The sequence below is a fragment of the Cervus elaphus genome, chromosome 20 (genome assembly GCF_910594005.1).
Source record: "Cervus elaphus chromosome 20, mCerEla1.1, whole genome shotgun sequence".
In the NCBI taxonomy this organism is placed as follows: Eukaryota; Metazoa; Chordata; class Mammalia; order Artiodactyla; family Cervidae; genus Cervus; species Cervus elaphus.
The window spans coordinates 115,407,529-115,426,462 of NC_057834.1; the positions used below are offsets into that span (position 1 = coordinate 115,407,529).

General features: G+C 38.7%; 1 protein-coding gene across 1 annotated transcript in view; it reads right to left on the reverse strand.

Moving 5' to 3' along the window:
• The window catches only part of RNF11 (ring finger protein 11), a 42,342-nt gene extending 26,391 nt beyond the window's left edge, over positions 1–15,951 (reverse strand). The window contains exon 1 of the mRNA XM_043876718.1: positions 15,323–15,951. Within this exon, the coding sequence (XP_043732653.1) occupies positions 15,323–15,445 (123 nt within the window). The 5' untranslated portion in view covers positions 15,446–15,951. The remainder of the gene's footprint in view (positions 1–15,322) is intronic.
• Positions 15,952–18,934: the final 2,983 nt, after the last annotated feature.

Here is an 18,934-nt window from a genome sequence, read left to right on the forward strand (position 1 = left end):
TGAAGTCAGTATTTCAGTGATTTATGGTATGGGGGAAGGAATAAGAATTAAGAGGGTGGCTTTCGAAGTTTGACTCAGCTGAGAATCAGTCTTAGAAAGACATTGTTACCAAAGATAGTGTACTGGAATAAAAAAATGTTAAAAAGGTAAAATATATTTTAGAAGGTTTTCTATCCCAAACTTATCCAAAATAAATTGTTTGAATTGGAAAATTTCACTTAAATCTAATTGCAGTTAGATTTTCTACACTTGGATCCACTCCTGTGTGATTTCAGTACCCCATCTTTTAAAAATTTTTTAAATTTTTAATTGGAGGATAATTGCTTCACCAATGTTGTATTGGTTTCTGCTAAACAACAAGAAGAACCAGCTCTAAGTATATGTATGTCCTCTCCCTCTTGAACTTCCTTCCCACCCCCAATCCCATCCCACCCCTCTAGGCTGAATACTTCATCTTTTCAAGTCTTGTTTTTTTAAGTTTCTTTGCTCCTTCATTACCCTGAATAGACTACCTATCAGTTCCTACGGCTTCAGGGCCCTTTTAAACTTCAAATCTACTTTTATTACTTCAACATTTAAAAAATATCACAATAAAAAGCAAGAAACTAGGATACAAATGACCAGTGGAGATAATGCTAAGTAAAACACATTCACACTATACTATGCATGCTACGTGCGTGCTAAGGTGCTTCAGTGTCTGACTCTGTGCGACCCTATGGTCTGTAGCCCGCCAGGCTCCTCTGTCCATGGGGATTCTTCAGGCAAGAATACTGGAGTAGGTGGCCGTGCCTCCTCCAGGGGATCTTCCTGACCCAGGGATTGAGCTATACTATACTATAATTAGGAGAAGGAAGTGGCAACCCACTCCAGTACTCTTGCCTGGAAAATCCCATGGACGGAGGAGCCTGGTAGGCTACAGTCCATGGGGTCTCAAAGAGTCGGACACAACTGAGTGACTTAACTTTCACTTCACTTTCATGCATTGGAGAAGGAAATGGCAACCCACTCCAGTACTCTTGCCTGGAGAATCCCAGGGACAGAGGAGCCTGGTGGGCTGCTATCTATGGGGTCGCACAAAGTCGGACATGACTGAAGCAACTTAGCAGCAGCAGCAGCATACTATAATTAACTTTAATCAGGAATTGGTGCCTTAATATCAATTAATGGCAAATGTATCATCTCTTATTTTGATTTGGAAGAGAAAGGTTAGACAGGGACCCCAGATCACTTATAGGAGAAAAGAAAGATGAAAGGGGAATCACCAATTGAGGATAGAAGAGAGGACACTAGAACAAAAAAAAAAAAAATACTTTGCTAACTTTAGCATTTTGCTGAGTGGCAGTGCTGTTTATTTTCAAATGACAAAACAGATGTTACACAAAGGGACATTTCTGTTAATTTAGCACAATCCTGCTGTGTTATACAAAACCTACCTTTATATGACTTATGAGATATTTTTAGAAGACCCACTTTATTATAAAGGAGCCTCATTACCTCAATTATATCACTGTATAACCCACTTCATTCCAGTATCCCATTCTTCTGACAGATTCACTCTACTGGAAAGGACTCCCAGGTTCCCATGACTGCCTTTGAGCCAAATCTAGTGTATTATATCTATTTTGATTCTTCTGCTATTCCACTGCCATACTGTGCAATTACTTCTGCCATCTAAAACTCAATTCTCATATAGCTGACTAACTCTACAGCTAACTAAGCTGTTTCTTCATCTATAAAATAAGAATAACATTCACTGTCAAATAATTATTATGAAAATTAAGAACTTCCAGTTTCTGATCTAGCATGCAAGTAGAACCAGTGCTAGGGTAGAAAAACCTAAACTATAATTCTGCTGGGAGCTGTATGATTGCTGGGGGTTCAGTATGAACTAGCCTGAGTTATAAACTCCAGGGGAACCCCACACTAAATCTGTAAGTTTTACTTCCATGAGCTATACCAGGTCCTCACAGTAATTATTAGAATCACTTATTATTAGGTTATTAATTATTATTATATTACTAGATTATTTAAAAAGTCCCCTCATGCTTGCAAGAGGAGGAGGAGGAAAGGAACTATTTTGATATACGTCAGAGCATTCTATTTTTCTTCACCTTAAGGGGCAGAGGTGGACACAATAAGAACTAGGAATTGCAAATTAAAACAAGTAAACAAAAATATCACTACAAACCTATTAGAATGGTGAAAACCTAAAACACTAGACAATATCAAATGCTGGTGAGGATATGGATGGAACAACAAGAAATCTCCTTCACTGCTGGTGGGAATGCAAATGGTACAGCCACTCTGAGAGACAGTTTGGTGGCCTCTTACAAAACTAAACATACTCTTATACAATCCAGCAATTGTGCTCCTTTGGTATTTATCTAAAGGAGTTGAAAACTTAACATCCACCCAAAAAACCTACACATGGATTTAACAGCAGCTTTAATCGTAATTGCCAAAACTTGGAAACAACCTTTATGTAAATAAACTGTAATACATCAAGGCAATGGAATACTATTCAGAGCTAAAAAGAAATGATTAACTAAGCCATGGATAGACATGGAGGAACCTTGACTGCATATGACTAAATGTAAAAAGTCAATGTGAAACGGCTACATTCTATTTGATTCTAATTATAAGACATTCTTGAAAAGACAAAAAAACTGTGGAGACAGTAAAGGATCAGTGGTTGCCAGGGGTTAGAAGGAAGGGATGACTATGTGAAACAGAGGATTTTTTTAGGCAGGACAAATATCTTGTATGATACTATAATGAAAGAGCCATGTCACTGTACATTTGTCCAAACTCATGCAATGTACAACACCAAGAGTGAACCTTCATGTAAACTATGGATTTTGGATAATAATGATGTTTTAGGGTAGGTTCATTAAGGAAAAAAAAAATTAAATGTGGCCCAATCAAACTCCCAGCTGACTTATTTTCAGAAATTGACAGTGATCCTAAAATTCATATAGAACTACAAAGGACTAAGAATAGCCAAAACAATGTTGAATAATAAGAACAAAATTTGAAGATTCACATTTTCTGATTTCAAAATTTACTGCAAAACTAGTGTACGCCTAGCATTAAGAACAGACATGTAAAATCAATGGACATAACAGAAGAGTCCAGAAATAAACCCTTAACACTTATAGACAATTTGGGGCACAACAATGAGGAAGCAGTATTCAAAAAGTGGTGCTCTAACAGGATAGTCCATGCAAAGTAATAAATTTGGGCTTTCTTTACACTCTACACAAAAACTGACTCTTAGAAGAAAACACAGGAATAAATCTTTGTGAACCTGAGTTAAGCAAAACTTGCTCAGACACAACACCGAAAGCTCAAGTGACAAAAGAAAAAATAAACTGGACTTTATCAGAATTAGCAATTTTTGTGCTCAAGTAATGCCATCAAGAAAGTAAAAAGACCACAGCAAAGGAAACGATAAACAAAATGAAAAGATAACCTACAGAAAGGGAGAAAATATTTGGAAATGAAGCAACCAACAAGGGATTAATTTCCAAAATATATATATACAAACAGCTCATGCAGTTCAATAAATTAAAAAAATTAAAAAAAATAGGCATAGATTCAAATAGACATTTCTCCAAAGAAGACATACGGATGGAAAAAAGCACATGAAAATATGCTCAACACCTCTATTAGAGAAATGCAAATCAAAACTTCAATGAGGTATCACCTCACATCGATCAGAATGGACATCATCAAAAAACCCTACAAACGATAAGTTCCAGAGTGAGTATGGAGAAAAGGGAGCCTCCTACACTGTTGGTGGGAATGTACATTGATAAAGTCACTGTGGACAACTGAATAAGGTTCCTTGACTAAAAAACAGCTACCATATGATCCCACAATCATATAGTGTATATCTGGAGAAATCATAGTTTGGGAAGATACATGCACCCCAACGTTTACTGTAGCACTACTTACATAACCAGGACATGGAAGCAAACTAAATGTCTATGGACAAAAGAATGGATAAAGAAGTGGTATATGCATACCATGGAATATTACTCAGTCATAAAGAATGAAAATCATGCCACTGCAGCAACATGGATGGACCCAGAGATGGTCATACTAAGTAAAGGAAGACAAATAGCATGTGATATTGCTTATATGTGGAATATAAAAATAACATGGTACAAATGGACTTATTCACAAAACAGAAACAGACGCACAGATATAAAAAAACAAACTTATGGCTACCAGGGGAGAAGTGGGGGAGGGATAAACTTGGAAATTGGAATTGACATATACACACTACTATACATAAAACAGATAATTAACAAGGACCTACTGTACAGCACAGAGAACTCTACTCAACACTCTACAACCACCTCTATGGGAAAAGTACCTACAAAGGAGTGATGTGTGTACATGTATGACTGATTCACTCTGCTGTACAGCAGAAACGGACACAACATTGTAAATCGACTCCACTCCAATAAACATTAATTTTAAAAAAGTGAAAAGACAATCCACAAAACAGGATAAAACCTGCAATCTCATATCTGACAAGGGATCAGAATATACAAAGAACTCTTGACAACTGAATAATAAAAAGACAATCTGATTAAAAGTGGATAAAAGATCTGAATAGACATTTCTCCAAAGATACACAAATGGCCTAGAAGCATACAAAAAGACGCTCAACATTAGCTTTTACAGAAATGCAAGCAAAACCACAACGAGATATCACTTCATAGTCATTAGACTGGCCATTTAAAAACAAAGCAAAAAGCAGATAACAAGTTTTGGTGCTGATGTGCAGAAATTGGAACCCTTGTGTACTGCTGGTGGGAATGTAAAACTATACTACAAGTGTTCAGGAAAAGTCTGGCAGTCCCTCAAAAAGTTAAACATGGAATTATATGACACAGCAATTCTACTAGGAAGTGTATAAACCAAGAGATAAAAAGACATAAAAACTTTAATTCAAACATTTATAAAGGCATGGCTGATTCATATCAATGTATGGCAAAAACCACTAAAATATTGTAAAGTAATTAGCCTCCAACTAATATAAATAAATGAAGAAAAAAAAAAAAAAAGCATTCGTAAGAGCCAAAAAATGGAAGTGCAAACATTCATCAATGATGAACGGCTAACAAAATGTGGTTGATCCATGCAATGAAATACTTCACAATAAAAAGGAATGAAGTCCTGATATATACCACAGATTCATATAGATGAATCTTGAGAACAGTAAGTAAGAGGCCAGCAACAAAAGACCATATATTAATATTGGTATGCACTTCTCATGTTTTTAGGTGCTAAGTCATGTTTGACTCTTTGGAACCCCACAGACTCTAGCTCTCCAGACTCCTCTGTCCCTGCGGGATTTCCCAGGCAAGAATACTGGAGTAGGTCGCCATTTCCTTCTCCAGGGGATCTTCCTGACCCAGGGAAGACATGCATTGGCAGGTGAATTCTTTACCACTGAGCCACCAGGGAAGCCTGCACTTCTTATTGGGGAAATACAAATTAAAACTACAATGAAACACTTCTACAGACTTATTAACTCCAAAAGAAAAGCCTGACTGACAATACCAAGTGCTGGTAAGGATACAGAGCAAACAGAACTCTCATACACAGTTGATAGGAGTGTAAACTGGTGAAACCACTCTGGCAACTGTTCCATTACCCAACATTTCTACTCCTGAATATACACAAATAGGTATTTATGTATATTTTTAAAAAATGTTCATAGCACATTCATACAGCCAAAAACTAACACAACCCAAATACACATCAAATAGTAACATGGATTTTAAAAGTATATTTGGGGACTTCCCTGGTGGCTCAGCTGGTAAAAAATCTGCCTGCAATGTGGGAGATCTGGGTTCGATCCCTGGGTTGGGAAGATCCTCTGGAGCAGGGAAAGGCTACCCACTCCAGTATTCTGGTCTAGAGAATTCCATGGACCGTAAAGTCCATGGGGTCACGAAGAGTCAGACACAACTGAGCGACTTTCACTTTCTGGTGGTCCAATGGTTAAGACTTTACCTTCCAAAGGGTTCAATGCCCGGTCAGGGAGCTATAATCCCACGTGCCTTGGGGCCAAAAAACCGAAATATAAAAAAACAGAAGCAATATTGTAACAAATTCAATGCAGATTTAAAAAAAAATGATCTACATTTTAAAAAGTGTATTTATTCAGCTGAATCCTGTACAGCAACGAAAAATAATGAGCTGCTCCCACCAATATGAAACAACATAACTGAATTTCACAAACAATGCTGAACCAATTATTTAAGTTCAAAATTGGGTAAAAACAAGATAAGGTGTTAAGAGGTCAGAATAGTGGCTACCTTTGGAGAAGGGGCATTGTATGTTGGAGGGATATGAGGGAGCCTTTTGGGGGGTTGGATATTGGCTATATACTGATGGTGGTTATAATATGTAAGGGCTTCCCTGGTGGCTCAGATGGTGAGGAATCTGCCTGCAATGCAGGTTCACTAGGTTATGTAGCTAAGGGATTGTTATTTATACTATTAAAGATATAGTCTTTATTGTATTATATATAAACAATAAAAAGGTTTTACACACACATATTATACTTTAACTGTACAAGACTATACAACTCCCTCTAAATTCATGCTCACCACCTACTGATTATGCTTCTGGCTTCAAGCTCCCCAACTCATAGTTTAATCAGGGCAGTTCTTCTCTTTTATTCCTTTTTTATACTGATGCTCATCATTTGATATCTTCAGAAGCTAAAGAGTTATTTTGTGATTCACTGCCCTATATTATAAATCGATCCTCCAACTTAAGAAGTCTGAAACAATTTAATATTTGATTATACTGTTTCACACTGAATAAATCCTTCATGTATATACATTAATCTTGTCTCCTTAAAGTAGTAGCTCTTTAGGGATAAAGAACTCATTTTTCCTTTTGTCTTGGTGCCCAACACATACCTACTGATTGGTAGAAGAAATGAGGTATCAAGTGTCTTGGTTTTTAACCTTAAAGCCTTATGGTAAACTACTTTTTTCCACAAATATAATAATTAAATTGTTATACAAAATTATGTGCAATTTTAACTAACTGGGACAATTATAAAAGTCTCATTCTCCTTAAAGTCAGTTAGCTCTATAAGAATTCAAAAAGTTTTAATAAATTTAGGAACTACTATGTCTGAAGGATTGCTTTCTTCGTTTCCATACTTTCAGATCCCTTATTTACCTTATTGTACACTCTCTGGATTAAGTAACAAGATAATTGCTCAACTGCCCCTGGGAGCACACTCCAGGTTTGCTATTTAATTAAAAGATAGGTATATGTACATTCACATTAAAATGAGCTCAAAATATTTTTAATTGGTTACAAAAAGGAACTCTTCAAAGACTTCAAAAGCAACATACCACAAAGTCAAATACAAAACCAAAAGGTCAGCCAGATTCCCCAAGAGCAGAAAATATATTTAGTTCTCCCTTATCACTTTACTTTTCAGTTGCATGTAGCAATCTCTTCTGCCATTAAAACACATACACTTTGCCTATCTATATGCTTGCTTTTCTTTACATCTTGCACTTATATTTCCATTCTGAGTCTTTGGTATTTTTACCATCTCACTCTTAATTTCATTTATATCACAAGTGCAAAAATCCTGAATATTGAGCAGGTTAACAATATCATAAGTACTTGTTAAATTCAATATTAAAAGTTACTGACAAGTAATCAACCCCTGGGAATTTGTTACAGTCTTTAAAATAATCTATGATACAGGACAGAAACACAGCACCCCTAACTCTTTATATCATCCCTAACTCTTTGCTTGAAGAAAGGTAATACATAGAAGATAATTATATTCAGAAATGGCTTGGGGCAAGATGACAAAGAAATATAACATCTAATTTAAATTGTATTTATTTACATCATCCTCTTTCCACTCCCTTCTTCATTTCCACAAGTTCTGAAGTTGGCTGAGACAGTGAAGACAAAAAGTAGTGGTGTAAGTTGAAGAAAAAAGTCAGGGAGAACCTAGAGTAGCCAGTCTGTGTAATCTATCTTAAGTATTAAGACTTTTTAAAAGATCAAAATTTTACAAAAATATGTACCAGAAAGTACTAACTAAAAAATATTTTAAGAAAATCAAGTTCTCAGATCTTCTGTACCGAGTACTCATTACCCCTATCTTTTCAAGTTACCCTATAGTTAGAATTAAACTCTAACATAAACTGCCCTAATCTTAAAGGTGCTCATACATTCTTAATGGCAAAGCATCAGCCTTAATTAAAGGACATCCAGAGTGGGAGATCATGCACAGACAAAATTCCTGCAACAACGGTTACAAATAAACTGCTTATTTAAAAAAAAGAAAGATGAGGCAAGCTGAACACAGACCAAACTCAAATGAAAATAAAAGTAAAGAGATTAACTTTGCCAAAGCTTATGCACTTTATAAATTAGAAGTGATGGGACAAAACTGAATATAGTCAGATAAAATAGTTAACATGGAAGAGAAAAATAGCAGAACCCTCTAAAGTACAAAAGCCAAACACTAAAGCACAGGATTCTGGGAACAATTTACACAGAAGTCAACAACCATAAAACTTCACACTCACATAAAAACACAGTAACTGATTTTCACATTTATTCAAGTATTTGAGTGTCTGCTATGTAAAAATAGTTCTAGCAATGCAAAGATGAATCATCAGACTTGGATTCTGGTAGGGGAGATGTAACATTGTTATAAAGAATTAAAATCAAATAGGAAAGGTAAAGTGTCCTAAGAAAGGTAAACAAGTGCTAACTGAGTTCAGATTAAGAAGCTATTCATGTTGGGGGAGATCAAAAAAGGACTCCTAACATTTGAGCTGGACACTGCAAACTAAAATTTACACTGGGAATGATTAAGAGGGGTATTCTGGGCAATGAGCAAAGGCAGAGGCTGGGTACCAGAAGGCATACATATATACTGAGTTGGCCACAAAGTTCATTCACATTTCTCTGTAACATCATTCAAAAACCCGAACGAATTTTTTGACCAACCCAAATTATAGAGCAAATGTCAGTCTGACTACAGCACAGATTTTATGTGCATATGTGTGTGTGTTCAGTCGCTCAGCTGTGTCCGACTCTTTGAAGACTCCATGGACTGTAGCCCACCAGGCTCCTCTGTCCATAGAATTTTCCAGCAAGAGATTAGAGAGAGTGTGTGTGTGTGTGTGTGTGTGTGTGTGTTGGGGGGGGGGGGCAGTTGGCCTTTGGACAGATGTCTGCCACCCTACCTCCCCAGATACCAGCATCTGAAAAAAAGCAAACTTTCCTTTCCAAAAAAGAAAAAAACCGTAGTGAGTTGCCATTTCCTTCTCCAGGTGATCTTCCCGACCCAGGGATTGAACCCTCATCTCTGGCATCTCCTGCATTGGCAGGCAGTTTCTTTGCCACTGTGCCACCTGTAATTTCATATGAGACTACAAAAAGCTGGGAAAGTATAAAAGAAGTCAGATTATAACTCTGAATGCTAAGATAGGTCTTCAGCGATGAGTCATGAAGAATCCTTAAGGATTAAGAGGCAAGGGAATCTGATTTGGACAGAATCTACTGAACAACAAGGGATGAAATGAATGGGGAGAAGAGGAGACATTAAACAGTAAATTGTGAGAGGTCATGAAGACCTCAGTTGCAGTGGTGATGGTGTAAGAGGGAGAAGGCAGAGTTCTAGGTCTATAATGTGTAAGGTGCCATTCCACTCTACTGAGAAACTTTTAAAATCTGAACACATCATTCTTACTTTTAAGAAAACTGTGATCTGGAAAAATAATAAATGTTAAAGCATCAAGAACTAATTAAGAAGGTAATATATGATTTCCAGATAAATATTACACAGAAAAAGTACTGTACTTGAAGAAATCAGGAGAGGGGGAAAAAGTGGAAGCTTTATTAAAGAGGTTGGAGTTGATCTGCACCTCAATGAAAAGGTAGAACTTTAAGAGAGGAGGGATAAAATCTCACAAACAATTCGATTAATAAGAGTAAGATATGTTAAACAATTTGTTTATTAAGAGTAAGATATGTGAGATACATTGAGGTAATTTTCAGCAAAATGGTAAACAAAACACTAATACATTAAAAATAATAATACAAAAAAACCCCTCAAAACCTCAATTACTTGAATTTCATAAAGATATAAAAAAAAAAGGTATTATTTATTACAGGTTTGAAAGCTTAAAAATAAGTATTTTCTTAGTCTAGATTTATAAAAGAGAGAGTGTTCTAAAGGAGAGACCACGCCTTAAAAAAACAACTTTCAGGCAGTTTGAAATATCCAAAATGTTTTGTTATTTGTGAAAGAAGTTCCTCCAGACATAACATAATCTGATAAACCCTCTTCATATTCTACATGTAAGTAACAACCACGATATGTACTCAGACCCATTTGACTCCAAAACCAGAGCTACAATTGCACTCAGTGCTATATTATAATTTTTCTTCTGATTTCAAAATCTCAAATGTATTAATCACAAAGCGCAGGGCAGAAGTAAAAGATCAGTAAATCTCAAACTACTGAACATACAACTGCTGCAAAACTGAGAGATACCACTTTGTGCAAATATATACCTACTCAGATAAAAATACTGTAAAGAGCTTTTTTGCAGTCATTGAATATTAACTTTTTAACAGAGTGAATTAACCTATGAGGAATGGGGGTCTTAGAGTGACTAGTGGTTTTTCAATTAGTTCACTTACACCTTCCAAGGCTGGGCTATCTTACCTGGCCCTTTCCTCAGACTTTCATGACTTATCTTCCCTCTAACAACCCTTCTAAGACTGTCCTTGATGGGTAGATGTCCTTTGTATTCTTTTAAAAAATTCCTTCCCTAAAGAGTAGATGGTATGTCAAATTTCTTCTTTTTTTATTTTCTAATTCAAGAAAAGCTCTAACCTCTTATCTCAGATTTCTTTAAGGACAAGGATTCACATTCTTTCTCATACAATAAACATTTTGTTAAGATTACAAAGGGTTGAAAAGAATTACACTATTTTATCAATGATTATTTTAAACCAATGACTATATTTAGTATTATTGGGACTAGATTTTTAGGATTGATTTCTTAAAAATGATCCACAATAAAGGAAAAAGGCACTAGGAATATGCATAATTTTTATAAGACATTCAACTGCACTTGCCTTGCCTCAAAATAAATACATTAATTCATTTAAAGGAAATCCAGTCTTCAACCAGTAACTGAGTGCCTATTAAGTCCCGGCACTGTTCTAGACACTTGGGAAACCACAATTTTTTTTTTTTAAACTCCCTTTCTTCATGGAGTTTACCACCAGTGGGAGATAATAAATAATGTTAGAAAATGATAAATGCTATGGGGAAATAACAGAACAGGGTAAGCTTAGCAGAGTGCTAAAGTAAGTGCAATTTTAAATAGGGTGGTCACAGCAATCCCACTCCTGGGCATACACACCGAGGAAACCAGATCTGAAAGAGATACATGCACCCCAATGTTCATCGCAGCACTGTTTATAATAGCCAGGACATGGAAGCAACCTAGATGCCCATCAGCAGATGAATGGATAAGGAAGCTGTGGTACATATACACCATGGAATATTACTCAGCCATTAAAAAGAATTCATTTGAATCAGTTCTAATGAGATGGATGAAACTGGAGCCCATTATACAGAGTGAAGTAAGCCAGAAAGATAAAGACCAATACAGTATACTAACGCATATATATGGAATTTAAAAAGATGGTAACGATAACCCTATATGCAAAACAGAAAAAGAGACACAGATGTACAGAAGAGACTTTTGGACTCTGTGGGAGAAGGCGAGGGTGGGATGTTCTGAGAGAATAGCACTGAAACAAGTATACTATCAAGGGTGAAACAGATCACCAGCCCAGGTTGGATGCATGAGACAAGTGCTCAGGGTTGGTGCACTGGGAAGACCCAGAGGGATGGGATGGGGAGGGAGGCAGGAGAGGGGATCGGGATGGGGAAAACATGTAAATCCATGGCTGATTCATGTCAATGTATGGCAAAACCCACTACAATACTGTAAAGTAATTAGCCTCCAACTAATAAAAATAAATGAAAAAATAAAATAAAATAAATAGGGTGGTCAGAGAGGATTTAAGAAAGTGTCACAATTTGAGTAAAAACTTGAAGGAAGGGAGTCAGCCATGATGATACTTGGGGGGAAAGTACTAAAGGCCCAGAATCAACCAGGGCAAAGGTTCTGGTGTATCCTAGAACAAAGAGGCCAGAGAGGTTAAAGAGAAGCCAGCAAAGGGCAGAGTAGTAGTAGGTATAAAGAGAACTATGTTTGCGGGCAGAGAGTACAGATCATGTAGGGTTTATGGGACACTAAGGAATCTGGATTTTACTTTGAATGAAATGAGGATTCACAGAAAGTTTGGTAGAGTGTCATGATCTGTTTCACCAGAAACAATCTGGATGATAGATTAAACATGGATTAAAGGGAAAGCAAGGGTGAAAGCAGGGAGACCAGTGAGGAGGCTACAAAAGAAACCCAGGAGAGAAATATGTATTTTCCATAAACTTGACCACAATTTGTTTATGCTTACTTTCAAGCATAAATAGATAAAACAAATCTCAGATCCTGCTAACAGGAAATTACTGGATCTTATTGAAGTTTATTATAGAGCTCTTGGCATATACATGTACACACATCTTTTAACTACTCACTGCAGAATACCAAATGTGTTCCTTTACAATCAGTTATTCTCTGAATTTTTAAAATATCCTTTTGTAGCTGAAACTATTCTTTAAAGAAATAAGTCAGTATTTCTATAGCTGTCAATTATATACTATTTTTGAAGAAAAAATAAGTTACTTCTGTTCATTATATTTATAAAAGTATAAATTATTTATTTATCTTGGATTGGTGTTTCTCAGACGATCTGAATTTTACATTCCTAACACATTTCACATTCCTAAAACATTTCAGTTCCTTCAGGTAAGACAAATTTCTACAAAAGCTTCTCTTTTTATACTTCTATCTTTAAAGAAATTACTTTCTTTAAATTGATACCAAAGTTGCCTAGCAGTATCTGGGTTTTCATTTCAGGAAAGGGCAACCATGAAAAACTCCCACTGTCACAAATAACATGTCCCAAAAAACACTTCTACATGATACCAAAAAAACTATTATCTTAATCCTCCTGGAAAAGGCAAATATTGAATACAATCTCCATAAATTCTGAAGAAGTTATTCTTAACAATGTATAAGATATACATGTATATAAGAGAAAGAGTACAGTAAGTTGAAGGTATTTTAATTGCTTAGAAGAGGACTAAGGAATATAGGAGATTTTGAAATAAAAACTCATACCTCTAAAAAATTTTTTTCATGAAATGGAAATAAGCACACTGTCCTATAACATTTATGAAGGAAATCAAGAGTGAAATTTGAAGGAAAGTAAGAGTGAAACAATTTACTTGCTTCAAAGACTCAGGAAAGCACTTAGATTTGGCTTGGATTTTTAGAGACTTCTCCTATGACAATTTTTTGGAAGAAATGGGTGTATAAACTTACACAGCAATACTCAATTCAAATTCATTAATTCACTCAACATTTAAGTGTTTATGTGCCAGAAACTGCACTAAGCACTGGGGGTAGTCCCTGTTCTCAAGGGCTTCGAGTTTTCCCTTCTTCCAGTTACTGAGCAACTACTATGAAGCCAGATGTTGTGGATACAACAAACAGGAAACAGAGTTCCTACCTGCATATACTGGAGAAGGAGGGAAATGCCTCAAGAATGAGACACACATCTAACTTAACAAGGACAACGTGTAAGTGTTATATGTGTTGCTTTTGAAAGTGCGGACACTTCCTTCATGGGGGACACAAAGCAGGGAGTGATGGATTCAGGGAGAGAGGGAGGGGAATTTAGGAACTTCAGATACAGCTCAGCTGAGTCCTCAAAGAGGATTACACGCTCACCTGCTGACCTTGGGGGAAGGGTTCCAGAGAAAGCAACTGGAGCTAAGGAAGAGAGGTGAGAATAAGCTGTTGTGTTTGACAGGCCTGGAATATGAATGTGAGGGATAAATCACAGAGTCTTCCGTATGCCACATGAAAAGACGTGACTTCACCAGCATATATCAAAGGCCCCTGATGGGTTTTACTCAGAAAACTAGCATTTGTGATCAGGTTTTTCTGGTGTGGTGAGACACTGATTTACATAGGAATGAGAAAGGAATAACACTAGATAATGATGTCACCACATGAAACAACAAAGGAGACTGCCCAGTTAGAAAATTAAACCCCAATCAGGAAAAAAAATTAAGCCACTTAACTATCCAAGTCCTTCTGGTGAAGTTTTTAATCAACATCTTGAAAAAGTAGAGGAAAGGTTTATATATATATTATGGATTATAACATCTACATATCTATTTTGAGTTTTCTAAAGAGGTCCTCAGCTCTTTACAAATTATGTAAAGACAGCTGGAGCTGCTGATTGCTGTACAAAAAGCAGTGAAGCTATTTAGAAGACAAGTCTTTGATACATAGGGAGAACCATGAGTAACAGAAGGTATTTCTCAAGTAAGGTTTAAAGGTTTCCAAAGTTCAAGATAATCAAGTTCTCTTAAACCAGCGCGTTTAAAAGGTGTGTCACAGGGGTGGAGCAAAAAGAGGAGGGGTTCAGAATTAATACGGTTGTTGTTGCTGTTCAGTCTCTAAGCTGAGTCCTACAATTAACATAAACACACACACACACATATATATAAAGAAGCAACTCCATGTTGTTGGAACCAAAATCACTACTTGAAAATCTCCCAAGCACAGGAAGAAATGAGCGCCTACTAAATTCAATGAATACAAACAGACGAGAGGGAGGAGAGGAGGATCACACTTGAAAGTATAAATGGGGTGTATGTGTGGCGGCGGGTGGGGGCGGGGGGAGGTTAACCACTTATCCAGAACCCATAATCCAGCCGGTGATGAGGAAATCATCTTCGAATCTCACAATTCAAATATAAAGGCAAGAAAACATCACTTCCGAACTCCACAATCTAGCCACCAGTCACTGGTCAAGGGGATATAATCACACACTCGAATCCCAGAACTCAAGGACACAAGTACCATCCCCACACTGCTCGAAAGAAGGTGAAGGATTCCCCCTAAACTGACGATGGGAGCAATCACACTTAAACCCAGCCCTAAGGGGGGGTCAGTGCCTCCCAGGCCAGGTGTTGCCGAGGCCAGGGACAGTGACAGACAGCCCCCAAGCCCCCACAATCTCCGCCAGAGCCGCCTCTACTCCTCGCACCCCTCCTTCCCCAACACACACCCTCCCCTACCTGATATGGCGGCGGCGGCTCCTGATCCGGCTCCGTCCCCTCGCCAAAGCTGGCCCGGTCGGACTGAGACTCGTGAAGCAGGGAGATGTCATCCGAAGTGGGGGACTTGAGGCAGTTCCCCATCTTCTGGGGCTGGGGTGTGTGATCTGGGGAAGGAAAAAAGCAGTGGCGGGGTCGTTCGCACGCTCCGCGGTCAGCCTCGGTCAGCGAGGTGGGGTCGGGCGGCAGGCCGGGGTTCAGGCGGTAGCGGCTCCCCCGGCCCCCGGCGCCGCCGAAGGGCAGCTCATGCCAGTCCCTGGGGCTGGGGGTTTAAGGCTGGGCCGCGGGTTTCCCGGGGTCGCGGCGGTTGCCTCCTCTGAGGCGGCGGCAGTGGCGGGGGGGGGGGGGGGGGGGGGCGGGGAGACGAAGCACTTCCCCACCCCGCCCCCCCGCGGGGCGGCGGCGGCCACGGAGCTGCTGGGCCTAATCCAGGTCAGGAGGGGGGGGCGCGGCCGTCGCGGCTCCCTCAGCTGCTGCCTCAGCTGCTGCTGCTGGCCCCGCCGACGCCGGAGCCGCAGCCGCGGGCCTCATCCTACTCCGCTTCGCAGCGGCGGCGGCGGCCAGAACGAGGCCAGCTGCGGGCGTGCGTCACGCCGCCGTGCGTGCCCTGGTCCCGCCCCCGGCGCTGGGAGGCGTGGGTAGCTCCTGCTGCGCTCCCGGCTCCTTTGCCACCCCCCGCCCCTCCCCCGTCCCCAAGCAGCTGTTTCTGGGGCTGCGTCAGTTTCTGCTTCTCTGACTGCCTGGGACGCGATTCCGATACCTCTTTCGGGTCTTCGGTTCCTTCCCACGCCAACTGCTCCCTCTTCGCTTGTCTCAGCTCTTACCTGTGCGTTGTTTTGACAGTCTTCTCACCACCTGCCAAGTAATCTATTTTTAAACCCATATCTGAATGGATCACTCCCATGATTAAAATATTAAAGGGTCTATCCCTTCAGAAGAAAAGTCCAGACTCACCACCTCCCCAATCACTTCCCAATCCTCCTACATCACAGTCACAAGAATTCTTCTACCGATTATTCTATTTATTTCTATTCTCACCACCATAGTACAAGCTACCGTCATTTCTCTGCTGTAATACTTTGAACTATTTCCCCTGCGTTCACCATTGTCCCCATTCAATTTACTATTTGTACAGTTACCTTTTTAAAATGTAAATCTGATCATGTCATTCCTGTAGGAGGAATTTAAGCGTTTTAAAGCATTCATTAAAAACTTCCCAATACTTTTATGACTGAAGTATTAATTCTTAAATGGTTTACAAATCTGGCTACCTCCCCAGTCTCATTTGTGGCCTTGTTTCCTCACATATTCTAAACTCTAGGATGTCTAGTTTTCAGTTATCTAGAAGACTATTCCCTCTAGCTGAGGCCTTTACCCATAATGTTTCTCTGACATAAACTCACTTCTCCCGGCTCCTGACCTTACACCTTCCATCAAACTATATTCCCACTTGTCCTTCCTGGACTCAACTTTGATTCCGCTGGGAAGCCTGTCCTCTAACTCTCCAGTCTGGGTTAGTTGCCTTCTCTGTGCTGTCAGTCCCTGAGTCCCTGTGAGTCTCTGGCACAGCCAGATCAAGCTGAATAGCCTGCCCCTCCTCTGTGCAAGGCCTGGCACCTTGCCGGAGGCAGAATAGGCTTTCTTCTTAACTGAAATAACAAAGAGCTCAAGAGGCAATGTATGTAAAGGGAGGAAATGAGAAAGATGAGGATGTTCTAATATTCATTCATTCAACCAGAGGAAAAGAGGGTCTTGACTGTCTTTTTTTAATTTTTCATTTACTAATTTTTTTTTCCCCCACCAGACTTTATATTAGGCATTAAGGAAATCTGGCTTATTCTTGATGGAGCCCAGAATCCCAGCTAGGAAGATATGTAAACAGTGAGGTCTTCTGCCACCCCCACAACAGGTTTCTAGAGGGCAGAGGAGGGAGTAATTAGAGCATTGGGTGAGGATCAGAAAGGTTTCTTTTTTTTTTTTTTAATTTATGTTTTATTTTTTTATTTTTTATTAGTTGGAGGCTAATTACTTCACAACATTTCAGTGGGTTTTGTCATACATTGATATGAATCAGCCATAGAGTTACACGTATTCCCCATCCCGATCCCCCCTCCCACCTCCCTCTCCACCCGATTCCTCTGGGTCTTCCCAGTGCACCAGGCCTGAGCACTTGTCTCTTGGAAGCAGAACTGTGTTAAAATGGCATGTCCTAAGTGCTGTAACTTTGAAGTCCCTGTTCTGTAAAATCACATATTTTATTTGAATACACTCATATCACACATTAAATGTAACCATTTTGCTATTTTTCCTCTTTTCCAAGACTTGCCTTTCTTCCTGTTAATGGCTTACACCTGAATAGGTGTATCTGTAATGCCATGTTTGTTATCAGGATCTTTCACACATCCCCAAGAATCATCGCTTAATTCTCTGGCTTGGACAAATAAAATTATTGGATCATTTGGAAGGAAAATTTCAGGTATTTTCCTCTTTTCTCTTATTGCCATTTTCCTGGTCCCCTCTGAACTGTTGTGACAAATTCTTAATGAAGCCCTTGCCTCTGCACCATCAATACATTCTCCACACTACTGCCATGAAAAATGTAATCAGAGAGCATTCATAGACTTGCGGTTCAGAAATTTAGCATGACGTTAAGGCCTTGAACCATTTGATCCCATCCTGATCTCTGATGTGGCTTTTTTTATTTTAAATTTATTTTTTAATTGAAGGATAACTGCTTTATAGAATTGTGTTGGTTTCTGCCAAACATCAACATGAATCAGCCATAGGTGTATATAAGTCACCTCCCTCTTGGGACTCCCTCCCACCTCCTTCCCCATCCCACCTATATGACTCTTGACTCCAACCAGGCATCCTATACTCCAGCCACATCACAATACTTACCATGCCCTCAGTTTTCACTATGCTTTTCCACTTCTGATCCCTTGCCATGTTGTTCCCTTTTGTTGAAATCCAACTATCTTTTAAGACTGTCCTGAGATGCTACTTTCTTCATATAGCTATGCTTGATTTCATTTAGTTGGAATATATGTAACAATATAAAATAAATGGGATCCATTACTATTATATATATCTATTTATGTGAATAGTTTAACATAATTTCTATGTATATACATAGATGTGTGTATATCTTAATATATATGTAAGAATGAATGAAATCACAACTTCCTTTTATCAGCCTGAGTCTTGAAAGGTTGATGTTAACATTCCTGTTTTACAGGAATAGAAATATGGCTTCACATGGCTACTCAGCGGGTAAAGCCAGTACTTAAATTATATACCACTTACCTCTATTAGGTTGGGAGAGGGAACTACGTCATTTTTCGTTCTGATAGTTTTTCTCAGTGTATGAAAACAAGAGAATGGGATAAGACTTATCTTCAATGCCTTTAGTATCCATGTGTACTTTTGTAAGGAAGTAGCTATTCAATGATCTTTCTTCCTAATCTAGTTTTAGAAGGGAACACTTGGGAAGTGTCCTGTACACCAGAAAGGGTAATCTAATCACAAAACAATTTTAAATAAAAAAAGTAACCAGCACTATTGAAGTGACAA